The sequence below is a fragment of the Hippopotamus amphibius genome, chromosome 4, assembly GCF_030028045.1.
Source record: "Hippopotamus amphibius kiboko isolate mHipAmp2 chromosome 4, mHipAmp2.hap2, whole genome shotgun sequence".
Classification (NCBI taxonomy): domain Eukaryota; kingdom Metazoa; phylum Chordata; class Mammalia; order Artiodactyla; family Hippopotamidae; genus Hippopotamus; species Hippopotamus amphibius.
In genome coordinates, this window is record NC_080189.1 from 160,352,385 (window position 1) to 160,375,811 (window position 23,427).

A 23,427-nucleotide genomic window follows, 5' to 3' on the forward strand; every position below is an offset into this window, starting at 1 on the left:
TATTCTAGTTTTGTTTTTTTTTTGTTTGTTTGTTTTTTTTATTTTTATTATTTTTATTTTTTTATTTTTTTGGCACACGGGCTTAGTTGCTCCGTGGCATGTGGGATCTTCCTGGAGCTGGGATCGAACTCATGACCTCTGCATTGTCAGGCGGATTCTTAACCACTGCGCCACCTAGGAAGCCCTTCTTATTCTAGTTTTAAGGTTGGGGCAACAGAGGTAGAAATAGCTCTTCCTTCATACGGATGGCCCAGAGGCACATGAAAAGCTGCTCAACATCACTAACTATTAGGGAAATGCAAATCAAAACTACAATGAGGTATCACCTCCCACCGGTTAGAATGGGCATCATCAGAAAATCTACAAACAGTACATGCTGGAGAGGGTTTGGAGAAAAGGGAACGCTCTTGCACTGCTGGTGGGAATGTAAATTGATACAGCCACTATGGAGAACAGTATGGAGGTTCCTTGAAAAACTAAAAATAAAGTTACCATATGACCCAGCAATCCTGCTGCTGGGCATATACCCAGAGAAAACCATAACGCAAAAAGACACATGCACTCCAGTGTTCACTGCAGCACTATTTACAATAGCCAGGACATGGAAGCAACCTAAATGCCCATCAGCAGTTGAATGGATAAAGATGTGGTACATATATACAATGGAATATTACTCAGCTGTAAAAAGGAATGAAATTGGGACATTTGTAGAGACATGAGGATGGACCTAGAGGCTGTCATACAGAGTGAAGTGAGTCAGAAAGAGAAAAACAAATATCGTATATTAACACATATATGCGGAATATAGAAAAATGGTACAAATCAACCAGTTTGCAAGGCAGAAATAGAGACCCAGATGTAGAGAACAAACATATGGACACCAAGTGGGGAGGGGAGGGGAGGTTGGGGGGGATGAATTGGGAGATTGGGATTGCCATATATACATTATTAATAAGAAATAAAATATCAAATTGTACACTTCAAATATATGCAATTTATTGTATGTCAATTTTATCTCAATAAAAGTTCTTAAAAAAAGGAAATAGCTCTTCCTTGGGAATAATAATTTGGTGTAACAGTGAATAATCTCAAATGAGAAATGTGTTTCTCTAGTTCATTTTTAGTCAGGAAAATATTACTCTCTTCAGATAAGGAATGTGTGATCCCAGGTAATTTACTTTGTAAGCTGGGTGGACAAAGAGGGTGAGCTGTACGCATCCTCATTCTTTAAAGTGGCTCCTCTTTTCGCTCTCCTCCCTGCTTCCCACCCTCATCTCAAATACTTGTTGACCCGGAAACCACTTACCAAAATCAGCATCAGAACACAAGGAAATCCTACAGGTAGCAAGGAATATAGGACTCACGACTCATTCCTTTCCTGGGGTCTCTCTTTTTTATTTATTTATTTATTTACTTATTTATTTATCCACTTATTTTATGGTCTGTTGGGTCTCTGTTGCCGCACACGGGCCCTCTCTACTTGCGGCGAGCAGGGGCTACTCTTCATTGCGGTGCTCGGGCCTCTCATTGTGGTGGCTTCTCTTGTTTTGGAGCATGGGCTCTAGGTGCGCAGGCTTCAGTAGTTGTAGCATGTGGGCTCAGTAGTTGTGGTGCATGGACTTAGTTGCTCTGTGGCATGTGGGATCTTCCCGGGCCAGGGATTGAAACTGTGTCCCCTGCATTGACAGGCGGATTCTTAACCACTGCGTCACCAGGGAAGTCCCTCCTGGGGTCTCTTGATTCCTATAATTCAGCTTTTTTATAAATATTGGGCAGGTTCCTGGGATTAATTTACACTGCAACGCAAAGGTAGTTCTGTAGAGTTGATCATATTAGAATTTTACCAAAATGGCGAGGTTTTAAAATATAATTTATTTTTTTTATTTCCACTTGCTTAGTTGGATATAAAATGGACTTTAATTTGTGTTTCTTTAATAACTGTGGAAAAGTGAACATTCTTTTGTCTGCTGAACTCATACATTTTAGAAATATTTTTGGTGACAATGGATAAAATATACATACCTGAAATTTTGAGTATTGATCAAGAGTTTTCTTTATTATAACTTATTAAAAATCTAAAAAAAATTTTAAATGCACACTTTTACTTTTAAAAAAATTTTTGGGGAGTTTTTGTTGCTGTGCGCGGGCTTTTCTCTAGTTGTGGCGAGTCGGGGCTACTCTTTGTTGCGGTGTGCTGGCTTCTTAGTGCGGTAGCTTCTCTTGTTGCAGAGCACAGGCTCTAGGCGTGCGGGCTTTAGTAGTTGCAGTGTGAGGGCTCAGTATTTGCAGCGTGAGGGCTCAGTAGTTGTGGCTCGCAGGCTTAGTTGCTCCACAGCATGTAGGATCTTCCCGGACCAGGGATCGAACCCTTAGATTCTTAACCACTGCACCACCAAGGAGGTCCCAACTTTTTTTTTTTTAAGTTAAGATAAATGGCAAAAAATTGAAATTGTAAATCTCAATAAATGTACCTCTAGGAAGATTAGGAGGGACACTGACATTTAAGAAGTCATTTCTAGTTGAAAGTTATTGTTCTGCTCCTTATGTTTTTAGTGTTTTGGTAAATTATTCATTCCTTCTACAGCATTGTATGTCTGTGTGTCAGGTCTGTGCAATTGGAGGCTTTTTAAGGAGTGGACCTCCGCTGGAGGATTCCAACATGTAAATAAATAATGTTAATATAGCATCAGTTTTGAAGACTTAGACTTCAAACTGCATATTTAAAAATTAGCTCTTAGTTTACTCAGGGCAAGATTAACTAGTGTGTTTAACCCTGTGCTAAGGGTATACTGTGGACTGGTTACCGTTTCTTTGTTCAGTGGCCACAATCCATCTGTCCATCCGTCCATCCATTCTTCACCCGTCTTAACCATAGTCATCTTTTGCTAAAATGTGTACCCTTGATCGCAAGGAGAACTGAGAGAGGGTGCATGAATCTGTCAAAATAAATACATCAGCATTAATGAGCAGAAGGCCCAGAGACCTTGGTAGATAGAAGCCCATATTATTTGTTAGGCTTTTTACTAAGGCCCATGAAGGAAATCGAGCCATAGGTTTTCTACCCACAAAAACTCTACTTCGAAAAGAGTCAGGTGTTGTCAGTTTTTCCCCATGCTGTTACTATGTATCTTATCTTTAGCCAAGTGGTTGCTGAAAGCAACCCTCAGGGTAAAAAGCAAAAGAAGCCTAGTCATTTGATTACCATTCTTATAAATGATCATAGGGAGGGTCAGTGTACCTCTAAGAACGACTACACGTTTCCAGGTGCAGCGTGGATGAACCTGCTCTGGTTCCCTTTCCTTGTCGCCGATCAGTCACAGTAAATCACAAGCCATATTTAAAATACGGTCTCTGCAGACTTTGGTACTAGGCGCTGCAAACCACAGTTTCATAGTCTCTCTATAAGTATTTCATTTTTTACAGGATATATCTGCTTATATTTTTGAAATTAGTACTATAATATGTAACAATCCATATTTTAAAAATATCAGAATACCAATAGAAAATATCCCTTATCTACATATTTGTAGTTCTAATCTTGCCATAAATGATATCAGCTGAGTCTATCTCTTGGTCTCTCTATCTCATAAATGAAAGTAATAATACCAGCTCCATGTTTTCTAAGAATAAATTTCAAAAAAAATGTATTATGTGGAGATACATAAAACTCAGTCTTTGATCTAGGGTGTTTATTGTATGTTAGGGAAGAGAGATCAGTAAGTGGATAATTGTAATATAGTGTGGAAGTTCAAAACTAGACATGTCAAGATCCGGAAGTAACTCCAGGGACGCAGTGATTAATTATTTGATTGGCAAAGGACAAGAGGGATAAAGCAGGGGTTGATGACTAGACTCATGCCAGGTGGACCAGGTTAGAGCAGAGACGGTTCAGAAAGAGCGTCTAGTTTATGTAGGGTTACAGAGGTGAGAAATGGCCCAGTGTGCTCTGCGAGCTGGAAGTAATTTTGTATTGCTGTATAAAATGCCATGGTACTGCCCAGGGATGCTGCTGGAGAATAGACAGGGCCAGATCCAGAGGGACCTGTGCGCTTGGATTTTATTCTATAGGTAGGGCAAGGATTTAAAGCTGTGTGTATTTTAGGACGATTCCTCTGGCAGAGTGGATCAGAGGGAGTGAAAATGAAGATAGGAAGACTAGGTGGAGGTTAGTGCTTTACTTCAGGTAAAAAATAAAGCCAGTAAAAAAAAATTAAAAAAAAATAAAGCCAGTAGACTAAAAAGGAGTGACAGAGGAGTGGGAGAGGACAGGACTGAACTGAGGGCTGAACCGTTGGGAGCTGGAGTGGTTAGGACTTGGTGATTGACTAGAGAGTTTTCTTTCTGTAACTTAAGATACATGACTTTCTTCAATTCTCCACAGTTAACTTCTAATTTTTTAAACTCCTGGCTTCAAATTAATTATCCTACCCCTTAGACTATTCAGAAAGCTAAGAGGCTCTTTTGCATACTTATATTTTCTAAAGCCCAGCCTAATACTGTGTTCTTTTTAGGTGAGATGGGCAGACCTGGAAGAAAAGAAGGATGCAGATAGGAAAAGGGCCATAGGTTTTGTGGTCGGACAGACTGATTGGGAGAAGATCACAGATGAAAGTGGTCACCTGGCTGAAAAAGCCCTCAATCGAACCAAATATATATGAGACTTAGTTTTTGAATGGAGTCATTACTCCTCTAAGGTAAGGGTACACAGTCATATAAATAGCTTACTGTGTGTTGTTTTTGAAGAGTTTGAGATAAAGAAGACAGCATGCTTTGCTAAAAATGCTTCTCTTCCTATATTATTTTCTGGTTCTAAAAGAGTAAGTATATGCTAGTTGCATTTGCAATACAGGGTATTAGAAAAGGAAGCAATTTTCTGCAACCTGGCTTACTTATAAAAATACAAGACTTAAGAAAAGCTTGGATTCTGTATATTTGGGAAGGAGTGGAGTGATAAGAGACTAAGGTCTGCTGAATTTTCTGTTCCTGCTGTGACAGCCTTTTCTTTTCTTTCCAGGTGATTCGCGTTGAGGTGAACTGAAGCCAAGGCCTCACGGAGCTTCGTTGTGTGTCACTTTGCTTCCACGTTTCAGTTTTTGTTTTGTTTCTACTGCTTTAGTTTTTTAAAGTTCTCCAGTGTCCCCAAGAGGTATTAGAATCTTGCTCTACCTAAGCAAGACATTAATTTCTCTTTTTAACTACTTTGGGGAGGGAGGGGTTGATAGCTTAACTGCAAAAGCCAGGTGGCGATCTGCTGGAGGACTCCAACAGACAATGTTTCCTCCACTGTACAGGGTCACTATCTCTATCATCATTGCTTTGTGGCTGTTTTTGTTTTTTACTGTATGTAACTGGTAGCTGATTGTACTAGGATTAAAAAAAATAAACTTTCATGATAAAGCCGATGAGATTCATGGGCTATACAGCATGAGCCCCTTTCTCTTGTTTTCTTAGTTTTATTTTTATTGCTTTTTTAATATGGTGTGTTACATGCTAATTGAACATCCCAAAACCTCTTTCCCATTGACTATTATGTATCGCGATGATTCCATAACGTATGTTGTAAACACAAGGCTCAGTGATGTTCACAACACTTATCTTTGTTTTATAAGTGATTTCTTTCTCTATCTTTGTGTCTTGAAGACTAGTAGAGACAATTTCAAATATTCATCGGTTCCCTGGAGCACATCGGTTCTGTATCATGATGTTTTATTGTTTGGATCCTTCCTCTGCTCCTCCCTCTTCTTTCCTTCCTCTTTTTACTTTCTCTCTTCGTGTTCTGTTATGTTTTGATTTTTCCCTGATCTGGCTTTGACTCCTGGTGGACAAAACTTATGTACTCCATGAAGCTTGGGAGCTTGTTGCCTTACTGCTGAACTTGAATTGTTGATTTTTTAAGTCAAGATTGCAGGGCAGGAGTATGGCGATGCAGAGCACTCTGGCAGGCAGCCTTTAAGCCTGTCAGGTGTTTAGGTTCTTGCCAGATTGCTCATTATTGGGAAGCATGGCCTTCTGCATAGAATTTCTTCTCTTGTGAATGGTACCAGGTGGAGCCTAGAAATATACAGAGCTAAAACCTGAATATCGATCCTATTTAAAAACAGAAAAGGAGCTCTTTTCCCTTTTTCATTCTGCAAAGAAAAAAAAAAACAGTTATTTCCAGCTTGAGAGAAGACAGAGAAGAGACTTCTTTCTCAAATATCATTCCCACTATGTAATCTAACTCAGTAAGCTGTAAGTTTGTTTACAAAAGGCTTGAATATGTTGAAATGTTTACTTTTGGGCTGCAGATAAAAACCTTTTAGTTTCATGACCTACATTAAATACTGTATGAATAGAGATAAATATTTATTACCATTCAAATAGTATCATTTTGGGTTCAAGAACTTGAAATTATACTACTGAAGACTAACGGGCAATTCTGATGACTCTGTACTTTTTATCTTTCCTGCAATTCTGAATGTTTACATGTAAGAGGCTTTACGTTATTAACAAGTTAATATTGAATGTATAACTTGCTACATTAAGTAACTTCTGGTGATTGTAGTATTTGACAAGCAGCTTTGTTTATTGGCCGACAAGACATTTCTATGTAGAGATTTCTCAGCCGCCTTTATTGTGTTGAATGAAGGTACGTCACAAAATAATCAATAGAATTATCGTTTATACAAAGACCAACTTACTGATTACTGAATCTACCACATGTTTGTTCTCATCAAAAAACAAAACTTCCAGAATGTGTTCTTTAGTTCAGGAGGTATATGTGTTCTCATAGAGAATGTTTTACTTCAGTTTTCGTAACTTTTTTACGTTCTGACTGACAGTATTCAGAATGCCAATGAAATGAGAAGTGTCAATCACCCACAGATCACTTTAAATCTGTCATGTTTTTGCCCTGCAGCTGTGGTTTTGTGTCTGCAATCTTATGCTAAGAGTAGGTAGGGAAAAGTGAACAGGGTCAGAAATAGCCTCTGCTGATTTTTAGAAGATAACAGTTTAACATGACCTTAGGTGATGAACATAGAATGCTGCCTACTTTAGGAAACTGGTATAACGCGTAACCTCGATGAAAGGATATTAATGGAAAACAAAAAACAAAAAAACAGGCACCTAAAAGAAACTAATAGACAGTCAGTTGATATTTGACTTTGCTAGTCGGATATGGAACTGTTAAGAAATTCTTACGTTTGCATTATCGCTAGAAGCAGAATAGAAGAGAAAGATCAGGAATGTCTTGGAGAAATTCGGTGTGGGTAGAAATTGCCTTGATAACACAGATATTTTAAGTTTCTGAAGAGATGTCCATGGCATACAGAGGACCAAACTTGGGTTGCCTTTATTTGGTAGCATTTTACTGTTATTTATTAACATTGGTTTCCTTATCTCAGAAAGCTGCTTGGTACGTGTTTTTTAATTTTTATTTTAAACATATTAAGTTTATTTAAAATCTTTCAGGGTATCTGTGTCTCAGTGTTGAATTGGCCAAAAAGTTCTTTCAGGCTTTTCCATAAAATGTTGTGGTAAAACCTGAACAAACTTTGTGGCCAACCCAATACAAAATAGTCTGATATTGGGGAAAGTTCCGGTTATCTTTAACGTTTCAGATCTTTTAAACTAACTGTAAAACCTCTCACTTCAGCATTTCAATTCTACATGTAAACTCCCTGTGCAAGTAATGTGGTAGATGAGATGCAGGAGTTGTTTGGAAGTCATTTATTTAGGGTTAAGCTGGCATATTCAAAATACATTGTGACTGATTATAGAAATCAAAAGCCATTAATAATACCCGGTAGTCCGCTTGTTGACACTGATTTGATTCACATAATTTTCTAGAAGTTCAAATTTGATTAAAATATCAGTGGTTACTTCAGAAGTTTTTTTGGATAAAGATAAAATCTTGAATTTTCTGGTTGGATTAATTTCCCTTGTGAAAGAATTCTGATTGATGACTGGACAGATCAAAGTAAGTGCCATCTCATCTGGAGACCAAGTATTAAATTCTGAGTTGGGTTGACCAAAAATTTGTTACTTTGAAGTCACCTCAGCTTTTTTGTTTAGTATTTTATCTTCCTAACCACACAAGGTGCAGGTATTTTGGTAATAACAGACGTCATACTATTATTACCAAAATAATAATTTCCTAGAGCTGGCTTACTGCTAGGACTGTAAAAGCGGCTGGTTGTCAGCTACAAAGAGACCATACAGCTGTTGCAGATGGATTTCAGAGTTCAGAGTTACCAAAACTGAGATGAATTTTACTAGGCTATAGAAGAATGATTCCTCATTTCTAGTATTGACAGACCCTAGTATAAGTTCAGGTTCCTTTCTTAGAAGCTGTGTGACCTTAATCAAATTATTTACCCTATTTGAGCTCCAGTTTCCTCATCTATACAGTAAAAAAACCAAAAGTCGCCTATTAAAGGTTTCTGTGAGGAATAAATTGAGAAAAAGCTTGTAAAGCTGCTTGGCACAGTACCAAGCTCAAAAATTGGTAGCTGTCATCATCATCATTATTTTTTGACTTGTTCTTATATGTGCTTTTAAAATTGTCACCTTTTATAGTCAGCTACTATAAGTGAGGTAGGCCATATGAAATAGTGCAGTGAGTATAGGTTGAAAGAGTAGTGATTTAGAAGCATTTTCAGGTAACCAGTGAAACTGATCTTCGGAACCAATATGAAGGCTTAAGAGAATCACTTAGGTACAAAGGCTAATTAATAAGTACCCAGGAGAAGATGAGTAGTAATGGAAAGCTGTTGCCAGACCACATGTATGAACAACAGTGAAGGCACTGAAGCATTGATTTGCCTTGTCACATATTCAAAAAGAAAAACAGTAATTTCTGTGACTAAGGAGTACATTCATATGGTATAAAATTCAGAAGGTTCAGGAGTATGTATAGTAACAACTCCCTTCCATCCCAGTCCTCAGCCTCCCACTATCCCATCTATAGAGGCAACCAGTGTTGACTGTTTCTTTTGTGTCCCTTCAGAAAAATTCTCTGGTTAGCATTAACATTTTTGTTTCGGTTTACCCAAATGGTAGCGTGCTACACACGCTGCCAGGGTATTTTTTGTTTTATAGTATGTCTTAGAGGTCATTCTGGTCATATATAGAACATTCCCATTCTCATTCCCCCCCTACTCCCTTCTCCCCCTTCCCCCCCCCCTTCAGTTTTCCAGAAGTACCTTCTTATTATAAGGAGCTTTCCTGAACAATTTTAGAAATTTATCTGTATTTCTGTTCTTTCATGGCATGGAATATATACTGTGTCACAGGGTCTGTTTCTGTACAGTTTTCTCACATGTGTGGGTTTCTGCATCCACCCCCATCTTCTTCCCACTCCCACCTCCTATCTCTAACCCTAGACAACCACTGCTCTGTTCTCCATGTCTGTAATTTTATCATTTAAAGAATGTTATATAAGTGAAATCATATAGTGTGTAACCTTTGGGGATTGGTTTTTTGGCTTTTTTTCACTTGGTGTCATTCCCTTGACATTTATCCAAGTTGTCATGTGTATCAGTAGTTTGTTCCTTTTTATTCCTCAATAGCCTTCCATCCCATTCTCTTTTACAGCTGTAGAATGTTTTATTTTATGTCTTTACCATAATTTAACTTACCTTAAATTATGGTCTCTATTGATGGTTATTTAGGCTGTCTTTTGCTGTTATAAATTGTGAATTTCACATATTGTCATCATTCCACCACTTCTATACTTGCCTGATTTCTAGCAATGAAGGAGCACTACGAATGGCATCCTTTACATAGACATTCTCAGAGGGTGACAGGTGCTTAAGAGCCAGCACAACACACCACAGCGATGAACTGTCAAGGGAGATGACATTAATGAAATGAAAAAGGCAAATCTTGTTTCCTGGAAAACCCTGCGTGATAGAATTCTGACAAAGTAAAGAACCATGGTGTGTCTTAGAGGGCTAGAGTGGCCAGAGTGATGGTTCATGGTCCACACATGACTGAGAGTTAACACCCTGGTCCACTGTCCTCTGTACCTAGATATTTATACTTCTGCACCTCAGTGGCTGATCTGATCTCAGTTCTCAGGCTCTATTGCTGTCACATCAGACTGTAGTCAAGGAGCATTCTCATGACAGAGGCTGAGCTTCTGCAGTTATGGACAGCCTTCAGCTGCCAGCAGGAATTTGCATTTGTGATCTTACGAAGACCTGTGGACCTAATGGTTTACTACGTAGGGAGAAACTTGACTTTGAAGCGTCTACTTAAGAAGCTTGAACTTTCTACCAAATATTCACATCCTTGTTTTTGACAATAGTGATCTAGATTATAGATCCCTTTCCTATGATATTTGAAGAATTAAAATAATTTCTTCCACCATAACTTGAAATCACACTCTCAGATCTATTGTTTCTGACAGTGAGTTCCTGTTTCTTGACTGGGCGTGTCTAATTTTTTTTTTCTTTTACAGCATCTAGCTCAGTGCATGGCTCATATATCTGTAGAGTGAATAAATAGAGGGGATGCCTCCTATGTGATGGCAGTGGTCACTCATTCAGAGTCGGACAGGTGACACATGTGTGAGGCAGAGGGTGGAGACTATGGCAAACTGGAGAACAAGGTAGGTCCTGTTAAAGGGGAAGCAGCCCCTGCTCAGCCACAGCAGGTTTTGGCCATCTGGGGAATTGGATCGTGTGTTGCCAGATTTTCTGGGGTTTCAAGAGAAGTGAGAAAACTGGATTTTTATGTGAGATCTTCAGTATTTCAGCACCAGGATCTTTGCTGTTTTTTGTTTGGTTTATTTGGCTTTTTTGTAAGCGCTTCAGCCCACACAGGCTGCCTGCCTGTCATTTCACACTTGAAGGCTGTCAAGTTTAAATTGTTGTTTTTTAGGTAAGAGGTTGAAGAGACCTTTAGAGCTTATTCCTGTCAAGTTCCTTCGTTTTACAGGTGAAGTTTCTGAGGCTGAAAGAAGAAAAATGACTTGCTCAGTTACTTGATGGCAAAACAAGGCTAAAACTTGATTTTCCAGGTCTATAACCTGGCACTTTCTTTTTCCTTAACTACAACACCTCCTTCATGAGGGCCTTCATCAGGTCTAGGATGGCACATTCTCCGGTATTGAGCGTGTAGTGTGTGCGTGTGCACGTGTGTGTGTTTACTAGATTCTGTGGTCCTGGAACAGTGTGACTCAATTCAGTTGCCTCTGAAACCATCTTCCTTGAACTCTCAGAAGCAAAATGTAGCAGTACACATAGGTTCTCATTTATTAGTTAGATTGGTTGACACTTTTTAATCACAGAAGCTTAACAATTTGACTAAAGTATTGAAATGATTATTGTACAGGAGCAGTGGGGTTTTCCCTAGAAAACCACTCATGTATCTGTGCTTATAGAAGCAGCTAGCTTATAGAAGATTATACCCCTTATGTAGAAGCTTATATCTGAGCTATGAGCTCGGGTAGCTTATAGGAGTAATTTTGTCTTCTATTATGTATAGTTTCTTAATGTTTTATAATGTAACTAGCCTATTTGCTTTGGCTCCAATGACGTGTTATTTGTACTTCCCTTGAAAGTTCCCTTCTACCCACCTTATTAAGGACAAATGCATCAACTTGGCGGTGAAGTCTGTCAATAACATGATCCCAACTGCTTTTCCAGCTTCCTCTTCTACTTTTCTTACCACATGTACACTACACTGCAGGTGCACTGTGTGACTTACTGTTCCCTCAACACTCCCTAAAATTTCTTGGTTTACCGCTTCCTTTTTATCTTATCCTGTAGAAATTGTAACAATCTTAAGGCCCAGGGTACGTGCTACCTTCTCCCTGAAGCTTTCCCACCTTGCTCCCTCCTGCAGCTCTCACAGGGCTTTGCTTCTGTTTCTTCCATGATCTTTTAATGTGCCTTTCTAGGAGAGTAACTTACATACCTCTCTATTCTTTCTTCCCCATCCCTTCCCAAATGCAGGCATCTAGAGAGTAAGAACTGTTCTATTCGCCTTCACCCATGTGACACTGAGTATGCAGTACCTATTATGTGCAGCTGGTGCTCAGCAAGTGTATTTATTTATTTATTTATTTATTTATGCTTTCCTTCCTTTTTTTTTTTTTCCTTTTCTGTTTTTTTGTTTTTTTCAACAAGCATATTTAGAATTGATGGCATGGTATATTTTAAATATGAAGTTAATTCATATAGGTAGAAATATATGTAATTCACAAAACTCCAATTTTTGTTTGCTTCTTCACTGCCTCTACCTTTTGGTTGGTGGCATATCCGGAAGAGTTATGTAGATCAGGCATCAGAAACTGAAATGCCTGCTATGGACAGGAAGACACCGTAAGTGAGAGAATTGGCCAGTAGTCTCATAATAGCATGCTAAGTTATATTCTTTCATCAAAAACATACTTTTTGCAACTGGACATGTAGAAATATCCTTCATTCTCATAGAAAAATATCCTCTTTTCTATTTTTCTTAAAACATCTGACATTCTGTATCTTTAGCTGTCCCACTTTTGATAGGAGGGTAAGTACAAGTATTAATTTTCTTCCTAATTCTACTGTGAGAAAAACAGCAGTGGAAGCAGAATAATATTGGCAGCTGACTCTCAGCCTCAGTATTGGGGAGGCAGTAGGGTATGGTGGGGACTGGGATGTTGCAGAGTACTTGGCCTATCTCAATGAGACAATTCTTCTCCAGCCGGTGGTTGCTGTGAAGCAAGGTAGACTCAGCGTTACAGATGAAGATAAAGTGGAAATCTGGATTTTTGTGTGAAATAGCCTTTTCAAAAATACCTTGGAGACAATACAGTAGAGGTAAAATAAGTCACATCTGGAAGTCACATATTTCCGCCATCATTTTGGGACTTCTGATATATACCATAAAGGATGGTGAATCTTGAAAGACAGTTATTGCAAAGAAGATAGCTGTAGGAAAGGAGACATCAGGTTCTATCACATAGGTGGTATAAAAATATTTTGACCAACATCTTTTAAGTGATATTTTGGAGTGAGCAGTTCTGTTTTCATTGATCCAGATGGTAATACATACATAATGTACTGATGCTGCGTTTGCAATGAGTTGATTTTTGTCCATTGCTTGCTTTGACATGGAAGCAGGTGTATAGCCCCCCTCCTTGGCTAACATCCTTCCAGTGCCTCCATTTATCAAGATGCAGGTAAGCACCTTATATGTGCACAATTAAATAGTGGGCACACACCTGTCCCACAGAAAGAAGACAGCAAGAATTCACTTTGGTTCAGTGGAACAGCTCAGCAGCCATACCCGGATGTAAATTTGACCAGAATGTTCTCTTAACTCTCCATTGCTTTCTACTGTGTCCACTGGGGGAAGAGGCTGTGTGTCATTCAGCTTCTTTGTTGGCACCTACCAGTGTCAAGGTGGGTATACTTTTGATATGTTTGATTTCATAAAGTGTGTTTTGGGGCATTATCTTTTTCAAATTCATTTCAGCCATAAAATATAAACTCACTCTCATTATTTAAAAAAATATATTACAGATAATACTAAAACCCCCCATTGAGCAACAAACACCTTAAAATCTTAAGAGGTAGTTACTGTTATCATGTTGTAGTGTGGCTTTCCAAACCATTTTCTGCGCGTTTATATACATATACATGTATCTATGATATAGTTTTATTTTTTTCCATGAGTAATATTCTCTACATGTTGTTTTGCAGACCCACTATATCATATACATATACATGTATACATAGGTGTATGTGTATATTCTATGATAGGTATATAACGTAGCTTATTTTCCCTTATTTGTGATAATTTTTCACTGTCATAACAATGTTGCTTTGAACATCCTTGTAGATGCCCTTTTCGGGGTATATTTTCACATTTTCCAGGGAAGATACAGAAGAATTGAATTACTGGGCCACAGGGAAACAATTTTTTTATGTCCTCCTAATAATTATCTATACATGTGTTTTAGAGAGAGTCTGAACTTAACATCCAGGGTTTCAAAAGAAATGCTTTTTTTGGTATTTTAGAATTCTAGTTTTATATGCTGCTCTCATTTGAAGTCTGCCTTTTCAGTCAATTTGGAATTGATATGGGTAAACAAAATAGGTTCTAAGTTCTAGCCATGGTTCAAAATCAGTAAGCTTTTGGGTGATGTGTTTCAATGGTGGGGAAATTAAATTTTCAATTGAGAAGATAATCTCCCTTAGTCATGAAGTACCTTTTTTCTAAGTCTTTGTCAGCTCCCTTTGGAGTTGTAACAGCTGGATCCACAGGAGCTATGAAAATATTTTCTCACATCACATTTTTTAAAATACTAGTTTGAGTAATCCTGAAAAGTGTAGGTTTTGATATTGTGCCCTTACTTTTCAGAAAAAAAAAAAAAACTGTTTTAGTGAAGTTCACTTTTCTTAAGAGAATCTAGTTCATTTATTTAGGTATTAAGACTTTTATTAAAAGAATATTCCTTACATAAATTACTGATATTGGAAATGAAAGAGAAGATGTCACTACAGATTCCATGAACGTTAAAAGGAATACTATGAACAACTCTTTGCCCAAAAATTTGATAACCTAAATGAAACAGACCAATTACTTGAAAGACACAATCAGCCAGAACTCACAGAAGAAGAAATAGACAATTTAAATAGGACTAGGGACTTCCCTGGTGGCGCAGTGGTTAAGACTCTACCTGCCAATGCAGGGGACACAGGTTCGATCCCTGGTCCAGGAGGATCCCACATGCTGCAGAGCAACTAAGCCTGTGCACCACAGCTACTGAGCCTGTGCTGTAGAGCCTGTGCTCTACAACAAGAGAAGCCGCCTCAATGAGAAGCCTGCACACCACAGTGAAGGAGTAGCCCCTGCTGGCTGCAATTAGAGAAAGCCTGTGTGCAGCAACAAAGACCCAATGCAGCAAATAAATAAACTAATAAAAATAATAAAAATTAAAATAAATAGGCCTATATCTATTGAATAAATCAATAATTATTAACCTTCCAAAACAGAAGACACCAGGCCCAGATGGGTTCACTGGGAATTCTATCAAACACTTAAGAAAGAAATTGTACCAATTCCCTATGATCTCTTCCAGAAGATGGAAACAGAGGAAATACTTCCTAACTTATACTATGATGCCAACATCATCCTAATATCAAAACTAAAGCCGTTACAAGAAAACTACAGACTACAAATCTGTTTCATGAAATGCAGAAATCCTCAACAAAATATTGGCAAGTCAAATCCAACAATGTAGAAAAGGAATTATATACCATGGCCAAGTGGGAAATATACCAGGTGTGCAAGGCTGGTTCAACATTCAAAAATCAGTGAATATTATCCACCTCAGCAGGCCAAAGAACAAAAATCACATCATATCAATAGATGTAGAAGAAGCATTTAACAGAATCTAACCTCTATGCATGATAAAACCTGTTAACCAGGGATAGAGGGGAACTTCCTTAACTTGATGAGGAACATCTATGTGAGAGACGAAGCTTTCCCACTAAGATCAGGAACAAGGCAAGGATGTCCCCTCAGACCACTGCTTTTCAACATTGTATCAGATGTCCTAGTTAAGGCAGTGCGCAAGTAAAGAAAACAAAATGTATATTGATTGGGAAGGAAGAAATAAAACATTGTTCGCAGAAGATGTGGTTGTCTATGTAGAAAATCTGGAAGAATCAACAAACTCCTGGAACTGAGGAGCAATTATAGCAAGGTTGCAGAATACACGAGATTAATATATAAAAGTCAATTGCTTTCCTATGTAGCAACAATAAACAAGTGGAATTTGAAATTTAAAACAATGCCATTTACATTAGCACCCCCCAAAATGATATACTTAGGTATAAATCTAGCAAGATATGTACAACATCTATATGAGGAGAACTACAAAACTCTGATGAAAGAAACGAAAGAACCAAATAAATGCAAATGTTCCACGTTCATGGATAGGAAGACTCAATATTGTCAAGAATGTCAGTTCTTCCCAGCTCTATAGATTCAATGCAATCCCAATCAAAATTAAGCAAATTTTTTTTGTGGACGTCAACAAACTGATTCTAAAGTTTATAGGGAGAGGCAAAAGACATTGAATAGCTAACAATACTGAAGAACAAAATTGAAGGACTGATATTACTTACTTGAAGTTGGATTCCAAGACTTACTATACAACTACAGTAATCAAGACAGCATGGTGGGGACTTCCCTGGTGGCGCAGTGGTTAAGAATCCACCTGCCAATGCAGGGGACATGGGTTCGATCCCCAGCCTGGGAAGATCCCACAAGCTGCGGAGCAGCCAAGCCTGTGCGCCACAACTACTGAGCCTGCGCTCTAGAGCCCGCGAGCCACAACTACTGAGCCCACATGCCACAACTACTGAAACCAGCATGCCTAGAGCCTGTGCTCTGCAACTAGAGAAGCCACCACGATGAGAGGCCCATGCACCACAGTAGCCCTCACCACAGCTAGAGAAAGCCCATGTCCAGCAATGAAGACCCAATGCAGCAAAAAATAATAATAATAAAATAAAATATTGAAAAAAAAAGTAAACATGTTCTTGCCATACAATCTAGCAATCACACTCCTTGGTATTTACCCAAAGGAGTTGGAAACCATGGGCACATAATAATCTGCACATGGATGTTTACAGCAGCTCTATTCTATAATTGTCAAAATTTGGAAGTAACCAAGATATCCTTCAGTAGGTGAGGGGGTGAATTAACTGTGGTACATCCAGACAATGGAATATTATTTGGCACTAAAAAGAATTGAACTATCAAGTCATCAAAAGACATGGAGGAGACTTAAATGCATATTACTAAATGAAAGAAGCCAGTTTAAAATGCTACATGAGTCCAACTATATGACATTCCGGAAAAGGCAAAACTATGGGGACAGTAAAGATTAATATGATTGCTAGGGGTTGATGGGAAGGGAGGGATTTTTAGGGCAGTGAAACTATTTTGTATGATACAGTAATGGTGGATATATGTCATTATACATTTGTCCAAACCCATAGGATGTACAACACCAAGAAAGCTCTAATGAAGACTTTGGACTTTGGGTGATGCTGATATATCAACATAGATTCATCATTTGTAACAAATGTACCACTCTGGTGGGGATATTGATGATGGAGGCAGGGAGTGTATATGGGAAATCTCTGTACCTTCTGCTCCATTTTGCTGTGAACCCAAAATGGCTCTAAAAATTAAAGTATTTTTTAAAAATATAGGACTTCCTAGGTGGTGCAGTGATTAAGAATCCACCTGCCAATGCAGGGGACACAGGTTCAATCCCTGCTCCAGGAAGATTCCACATACCACGGAGCAACTAAGTCCATGCACGACAACTATTGAGCCTGTGTGCCGCAACTTCTGAAGCCCATGTGCCTAGGGCCCGTGCTCCACAACAAGAAGAGCCAGCGCAACGAGGAGCCTGCACACCACAATGAAGAGTAGCCCCTGCTCGCCACAACTAGAGAAAGCCCGTGTGCCGCATCGAAGACCCAACACAGCCAATAAATTAATTAATCAAAAAATATATATATGGGGGGTGGGGGAGAGAGAAAAAGAGAGGATTTCCTGTTTTTCATATGAACCTCCTGCTTTCATTAGATATGAACCTGAGTGTGTCGGTAGGGCCTCTACAAGGCATTCCCAACCATTTATTGTCAGGGAAGGGTATTGACAATGGAGGTCCTAACCCAAGAATTGACATGGTTCGAGTTGAATAATTGTTTATATTCCATGAGCACTCAAGCATATGATTATTATTTTCTTCATGTGTGTTTGGAAGAATGATGAAATATGAAGTGTTCCATAGGAAGAGTTGTGTGCTAAAGCAGTAGTTATCAAACTTTGCATATAAGAATTACCTAGGATCTGTTAAAATTCCTAAAGTTCAGGCTACACCTCATAGCAATCAAATGAGAATCTGGAGGTGGGACTCAGACATCGGTAGTTTTTAAAGTCCATTGGGTAGTTCCAATGTATAGCCAAGTTTGAGAACTGATAGGCTAAAGGAGATTTAAAATTTTATTTTATCTCTGTCTGAAGATAGGTTCATTAATCACAATTTCCAAAGGCCCTGGTCTGTCAGTAACTTTGCAGATGTGGAAGAATTTGTAGATGTAGGAAGGCTATTTGTTAATAACAAACTCCTAAAGTGAAAAAATAAAATCCACCTAGCCTGAAAGAGTTCATGTAGTTTCTGAAGGTGCTTGATAGCCAAGGAACAGCTTAGGCACAGGAAGAATCTGGCTTATTGGGAGCAAATAAAACCAAGATTTAAAATGTCTTTTAATTTAAAACACATATTTGCCCCTGAGCCTGAAAACAAGCCAAGGTATTCACAGTTGTGGTGAAGCTTCCTAAAAACACATAGAAATGAGTTGTTGTACAATGTTACTTAAACTTGAAAGTTTAGAGGGGAAATGTGATTTGTGAGGGAGGTTGTAGATAGGCGTGCAGTGAGCAGGTAGGACGGGTTATTTTTCTGTGACTTCTTTCTGATCCCAGAGAGAGCAGAACTAGCTGATAGTTCTGATTGTCTTTGTGCGCAGAAAGAAAACCAAACGAACCCTAACAAAATGAAAATTGTGTCCTTACAGAAGCACTCCAGTCTATGCTGGTATGGACTTTTATATGCTTCTTCCTTAGAGTACCTCAATCCTTCAATAGAACCCTTTCTTAAAGATTCTGATTCTATGTGGGTTATGTTGTGTGTGTGTGTGTGTGTGTGTGTGTGTGTGTTTTAACTTATTTTGAAATAATTATAGATTCATAGGAAATTTTTAAAAATGTACAGGGGAGTCATCCTGCATCCTTCACCCAGCCTCCCCTATGGTAGCATCTGATATAAGTAGACTTTATGTATCAGAACCGAGAAATTAGCATTGGTGTACTCCACAGAGCTTGTTCAGATTTCACCCGTTTTACCAGCACTCAAATGTGTACGTGTGTATAATTCTATGCCATTTTATCATGTGTAGCTTTGTGTAACCACTACCATAATCATGATACAGTACTTCGCATGAGATTTTGAAGAACTGTTAAAGCATATGGAATGAGGCACTTTGCTTGTAGTCCCATCCCTAACTTGAGTTCAGGACTTTGTATTGCTAGGGGCTGCCACATAACTTTTGCAACCTCAAGTGGCTTTTGGTCTTTTTTTTCATGGGATTATCAATACAGGTATTTTCTCAGTAACTATGCTTTGAGGAGGTAAACTGTGGTCACTTTACTTAAAGGAAGTGAATTGATAAGTATATACCCCAAAGCAAAGAAATCTGTTATTGATCTTCATTTTGGGGGCAAATTCACCAATTCTGGCACAACAGCAATTGACTGAATGCTTGGAAGTTCTTTTTCTGCCAAGTTTTAGAACATTTTAGGTTTGCTCAATAAATACTGTGTCTTTCTAGTTCCTGAGACAGAAGACTGTCCACCTCCCAGAGAAATGCTCTGATACGTTTGACGTGAATAGGCATGATTCTATAGTAAAGAAGTGAAAACTGTCACTTAATAGCATATTCTCAGCATTGTCAACATTTTAAACTCTGCCTCCCTAAAGTTGTTTAGGTAATTACTGCCTCCAGACCCAAAAGATACATAATCATATCTACCATTCACATAGTATGAGGATTTTAATTATCTTTGCATCTAGTATAGCAAAACTAAGGTGTTTAGGAATATAAGTTCAGTGTTGTTAAGCTTTCTGTTACCAGGATTTGCTACAATCTAGCAATCATATATCTAGTTTGTGTGTGTGTTCTATTCTAATACCTGCACCGCATTCTCTTCTGTAAAAACTCTTATTTCTGACACTATTTTTGGCAAGAGTTCCATAGGAGAGGAGTTCTGGAGTTTGTTCTGGTTGGTACAGAGTGGGTAAGCTCAGCCTTGATGAAGTAGGGGATATACGATGAGGAATGAAATATCTAAACACCAAGATAGTAATCTTTTTTTTTAAGAACTTTTATTGAGATACAGTTAACATACAATAAACTGCATATATGTAGAGTGTACTATTTCGTATCCCAATCTCCCAGTTCATTCCCCCCCAAGCCTCCCCGCTTTCCCCACTTGGTGTCCATATGTTTGTTCTCTACATCTGTGTCTCTATTTCTGCCTTGCAAACCGGTTGATTTGTACCATTTTTCTATAGTCGACATATATGTGTTAATATACGATGTTTGTTTTTCTCGTTCTGACTCACTTCACTCTGTATGACAGTCTCTAGGTCCATCCATGTCTCTACAAATGTCCCAGTTTCATTCCTTTTTACAGCTGAGTAATATTCCATTGTATATATGTACCACATCTTCTTTATCCATTCATCTGTTGATGGACATTTAGGTTGCTTCCATGACCTGGCTATTGTAAATAGTGCTGCAGTGAACATTGGAGTGCATGTGTCTTTTTGAATTATGGTGTTCTCTGGGTATATGCCCAGGAGTGGGATTGCTGGGTCATATGGTAGTTCTGTTTTTAGTTTTGCAAGGAACCTCCATACTGTTCTCCATAGTGGCTGTATCAATTTACATTCCCACCAGCAGTGCAAGAGCGTTCCCTTTTCTCCACACCGTCTCCAGCATGTACTGTTTGTAGATTTTCTGATGATGCCCATTCTAACCGGTGGGAGGTGATACCTCATTGTTGTTTTGATTTGCATTTCTCTAATAATTAGTGATGTTGAGCAGCTTTTCATGTGCCTCTTGGCCATCCGTATGTCTTCTTTGGAGAAATGCCTGCTCAGGTCTTCTGCCCATTTTTTGATTGGGTTGTTTGTTTTTCTGATGTTGAGCTGGATGAATTGTTTATATATTTTGGAGATTAATCCTTTGTCTGTTGATTCGTTTGCAAATATTTTCTCCCATTCTGAGGGTTGTCTTTGGGTCTTGCTTATCGCTTCCTTTGCTGTGCAGAAGCTTTGAAGTTTCATTAGGTCCCATTTATTTATTTTTGTTTTTATTTCCATTACTCGAGGGGGTGGGTCAAAAAAGATCTTGCTGTTATTTATGTCGAAGTGTGTTCTTCCTATGTTTTCCTCTAGGAGTTTTATAGTGTCTGGCCTTACGTTTAGGTCTTTAATCCATCTTGAGTTTATTTTTGTGTATGGTGTTAAAGAGTGTTTTAATATCATTCTTCTACATGTAGCTGACCAGTTTTCCCAGCACTGCTTATTGAAGAGGCTGCCTTTTCTCCATTGTATATCCTTGCCTCCTTTGTCACAGATTAGTTGACCATAGTTTATCTCTGGGCTTTCTATCCTGTTCCATTGATCTATATTTCTGGTTTTGTGCCAGTACCATACTGGCTTGATCACTGTAGCCTTGTAGTGTAGCCTGAAGTCAGGAAGCCTGATTCCACCAACTCCATCTTTCCTTCTCAAGATTGCTTTGGCTATTCGGGGTCTTTTGCGTTTCCATACAAATCGTAAAATTTCTTGTTCTAGTTCTGTGAAGAATGCCGTTGGTAATTTGATCGGGATTGCATTGAATCTGTAAATTGCTTTTGGTAATATAGTCATTTTCACAATGTTGATTCTTCCAATCCAAGGACATGGTATGTCCCTCCATCTGTGTCTTCTTTGATTTCTTTTTTTTTTTTTATTATTTTTTTTGGGGGGGTACACCAGGTTCAATCATCTGTTTTTATACACATATCCCCATATTCCCTCCCTTCCTTGACTCCCCCCACCTTGAGTCCCCCCCACCCTCCCCGCCCCAGTCCTCTAAGACATCTTCCATCCTCGAGTTGGACTCCCTTTGTTACACAACAACTTCCCACTGACTATTTTACAGTTGGTAGTATATATATGTCTGTGCTACTCTCTCGCTTCGTCTCAGTTTCCCCTTCACCCCCCCGCCCCCTCCCATACCTCTAGTTCTCCAGTCCATTCTCTGTATCTGCATCCTTGTTCTTGTCACTGAGTTCATCAGTACCATTTTTAGATTCTGTATATGTGAGTTAGCATACAATATTTGTCTTTCTCTTTCTGACTTACTTCACTCTGTATGACAGATTGTAGTTCTATCCACCTCATTACATATAGCTCCATCTCATCCCTTTTTATAGCTGAGTAATATTCCATTGTATATATATGCCACATCTTCTGTATCCATTCATTTGTTGATGGGCATTTAGGTTGCTTCCATGTCCTGGCTATTGTAAATAGTGCTGCAATAAACATGATGATACAAGTTTCTTTTGGGATTATGGTTTTCTTTGGGTATATGCCCAGTAGTGGGATTACTGGATCATATGGTAGTTCTATTTGTAGTTTTTGAAGGAACCTCCAAATTGTTTTCCATAGTGGCTGTACCAACTTACAGTCCCACCAACAGTGCAGGAGAGTTCCCTTTTCTCCACACCCTCTCCAACATTTGTTGTTTCCAGATTTTGTGATGATGGCCATTCTGACTGGTGTGAGGTGATACCTCATTGTGGCTTTGACTTGCATTTCTTGATGATTAGTGATGTTGAGCATCTTTTCATGTGTGTGTTGGCCATCTGTATGTCTTCTTTGGAGAAATGTCTATTTATCTTCTTTGATTTCTTTCATTAGTGTCTTATATTATAGCTTTCTGAGTCCAGGTCGTTTACCTCCCTGATTAGGTTTATTCCTAGGTATTTTATTCTTTTTGTTGCAGTGGTGAATGGGATTGTTTCCTTAATTTCTCTTAGTGATCTTTCATTGTTAGTGCATAGAAATGCAAGAGATTTCTGTGTGGTAATTTTGTATCCTGCAACTTTACCGAATTCATTGATTAGCTCAAGTATTTTTCTGGTGGCATCTTTAGCATTTTCTATTATAGTATCTTGTCACCTGCGAACAGTGACAGTTTTACTTCTTTTCCAATTTGGATTCCTTTTTTTTCTTTTTCTTTGATTGCTGTGGCAAGGACTTCCAAAACTATGTTGAATAGTAGTGGCGAGAGTGGACATCCTTGTCCTGTTCCTGATCTTAGAGGGAATGCTTTCTGTTTTTCACCATTGAGAATGATGTTTGCTGTGGGTTTGTCATATCCAAGATAGTTATCTTGAATAAAAGCAGCTTTGGGGTATTTCTAAAGAATATATTCTACCAAATGTAATTGTGGGTTTTTGTTGTTGTTGTTAGGGATTTAATAGAGTGAGAATTTGGCAAAGCATCAAATTGATAATCCTGTTGTCTCATAAAGCTTGATTTGAAAAAGTCAGTTTATTTAGAAACAGTAGCCAAAAAACATTCAGAGTCTTAAATATTCTGAAAAAAGGTAATCACCAACCCACATTCATGAAAGAGCAGAGGAAGAAAATAATCAACTTCAATGACTATAAAATGAAAAGAACCAGAAAAGAGGTCAGATTATTTTCAATAAGAAAAAGAGGTCATTATTTTCAATAAGAAAGCAAGCTTATCTTTGTGGAAATATAAATAGATTTTCAATGTTAAGAGAGGAAAATCAGGATTGT

General features: G+C 38.4%; 1 protein-coding gene across 6 annotated transcripts in view; it reads left to right on the top strand.

Annotated features, from left to right (window-relative positions):
* The window catches only part of YLPM1 (YLP motif containing 1), a 92,344-nt gene that overhangs the window by 60,124 nt on the left and 8,793 nt on the right, over window positions 1-23,427 (top strand). For 3 of the 6 annotated variants that reach the window (XM_057730714.1, XM_057730715.1, XM_057730718.1), the window contains 2 exons: window positions 4,512-4,694; window positions 5,015-5,400. In XM_057730714.1, the coding sequence (XP_057586697.1) occupies window positions 4,512-4,658 (147 nt within the window). In that variant the 3' untranslated portion in view covers window positions 4,659-4,694; window positions 5,015-5,400. Of the gene's footprint in view, window positions 1-4,511; window positions 4,695-5,014; window positions 5,401-23,427 lie in introns of those variants that run through there. The other 3 variants (XR_009053097.1, XR_009053098.1, XR_009053099.1) reach the window with 2 other exon arrangements.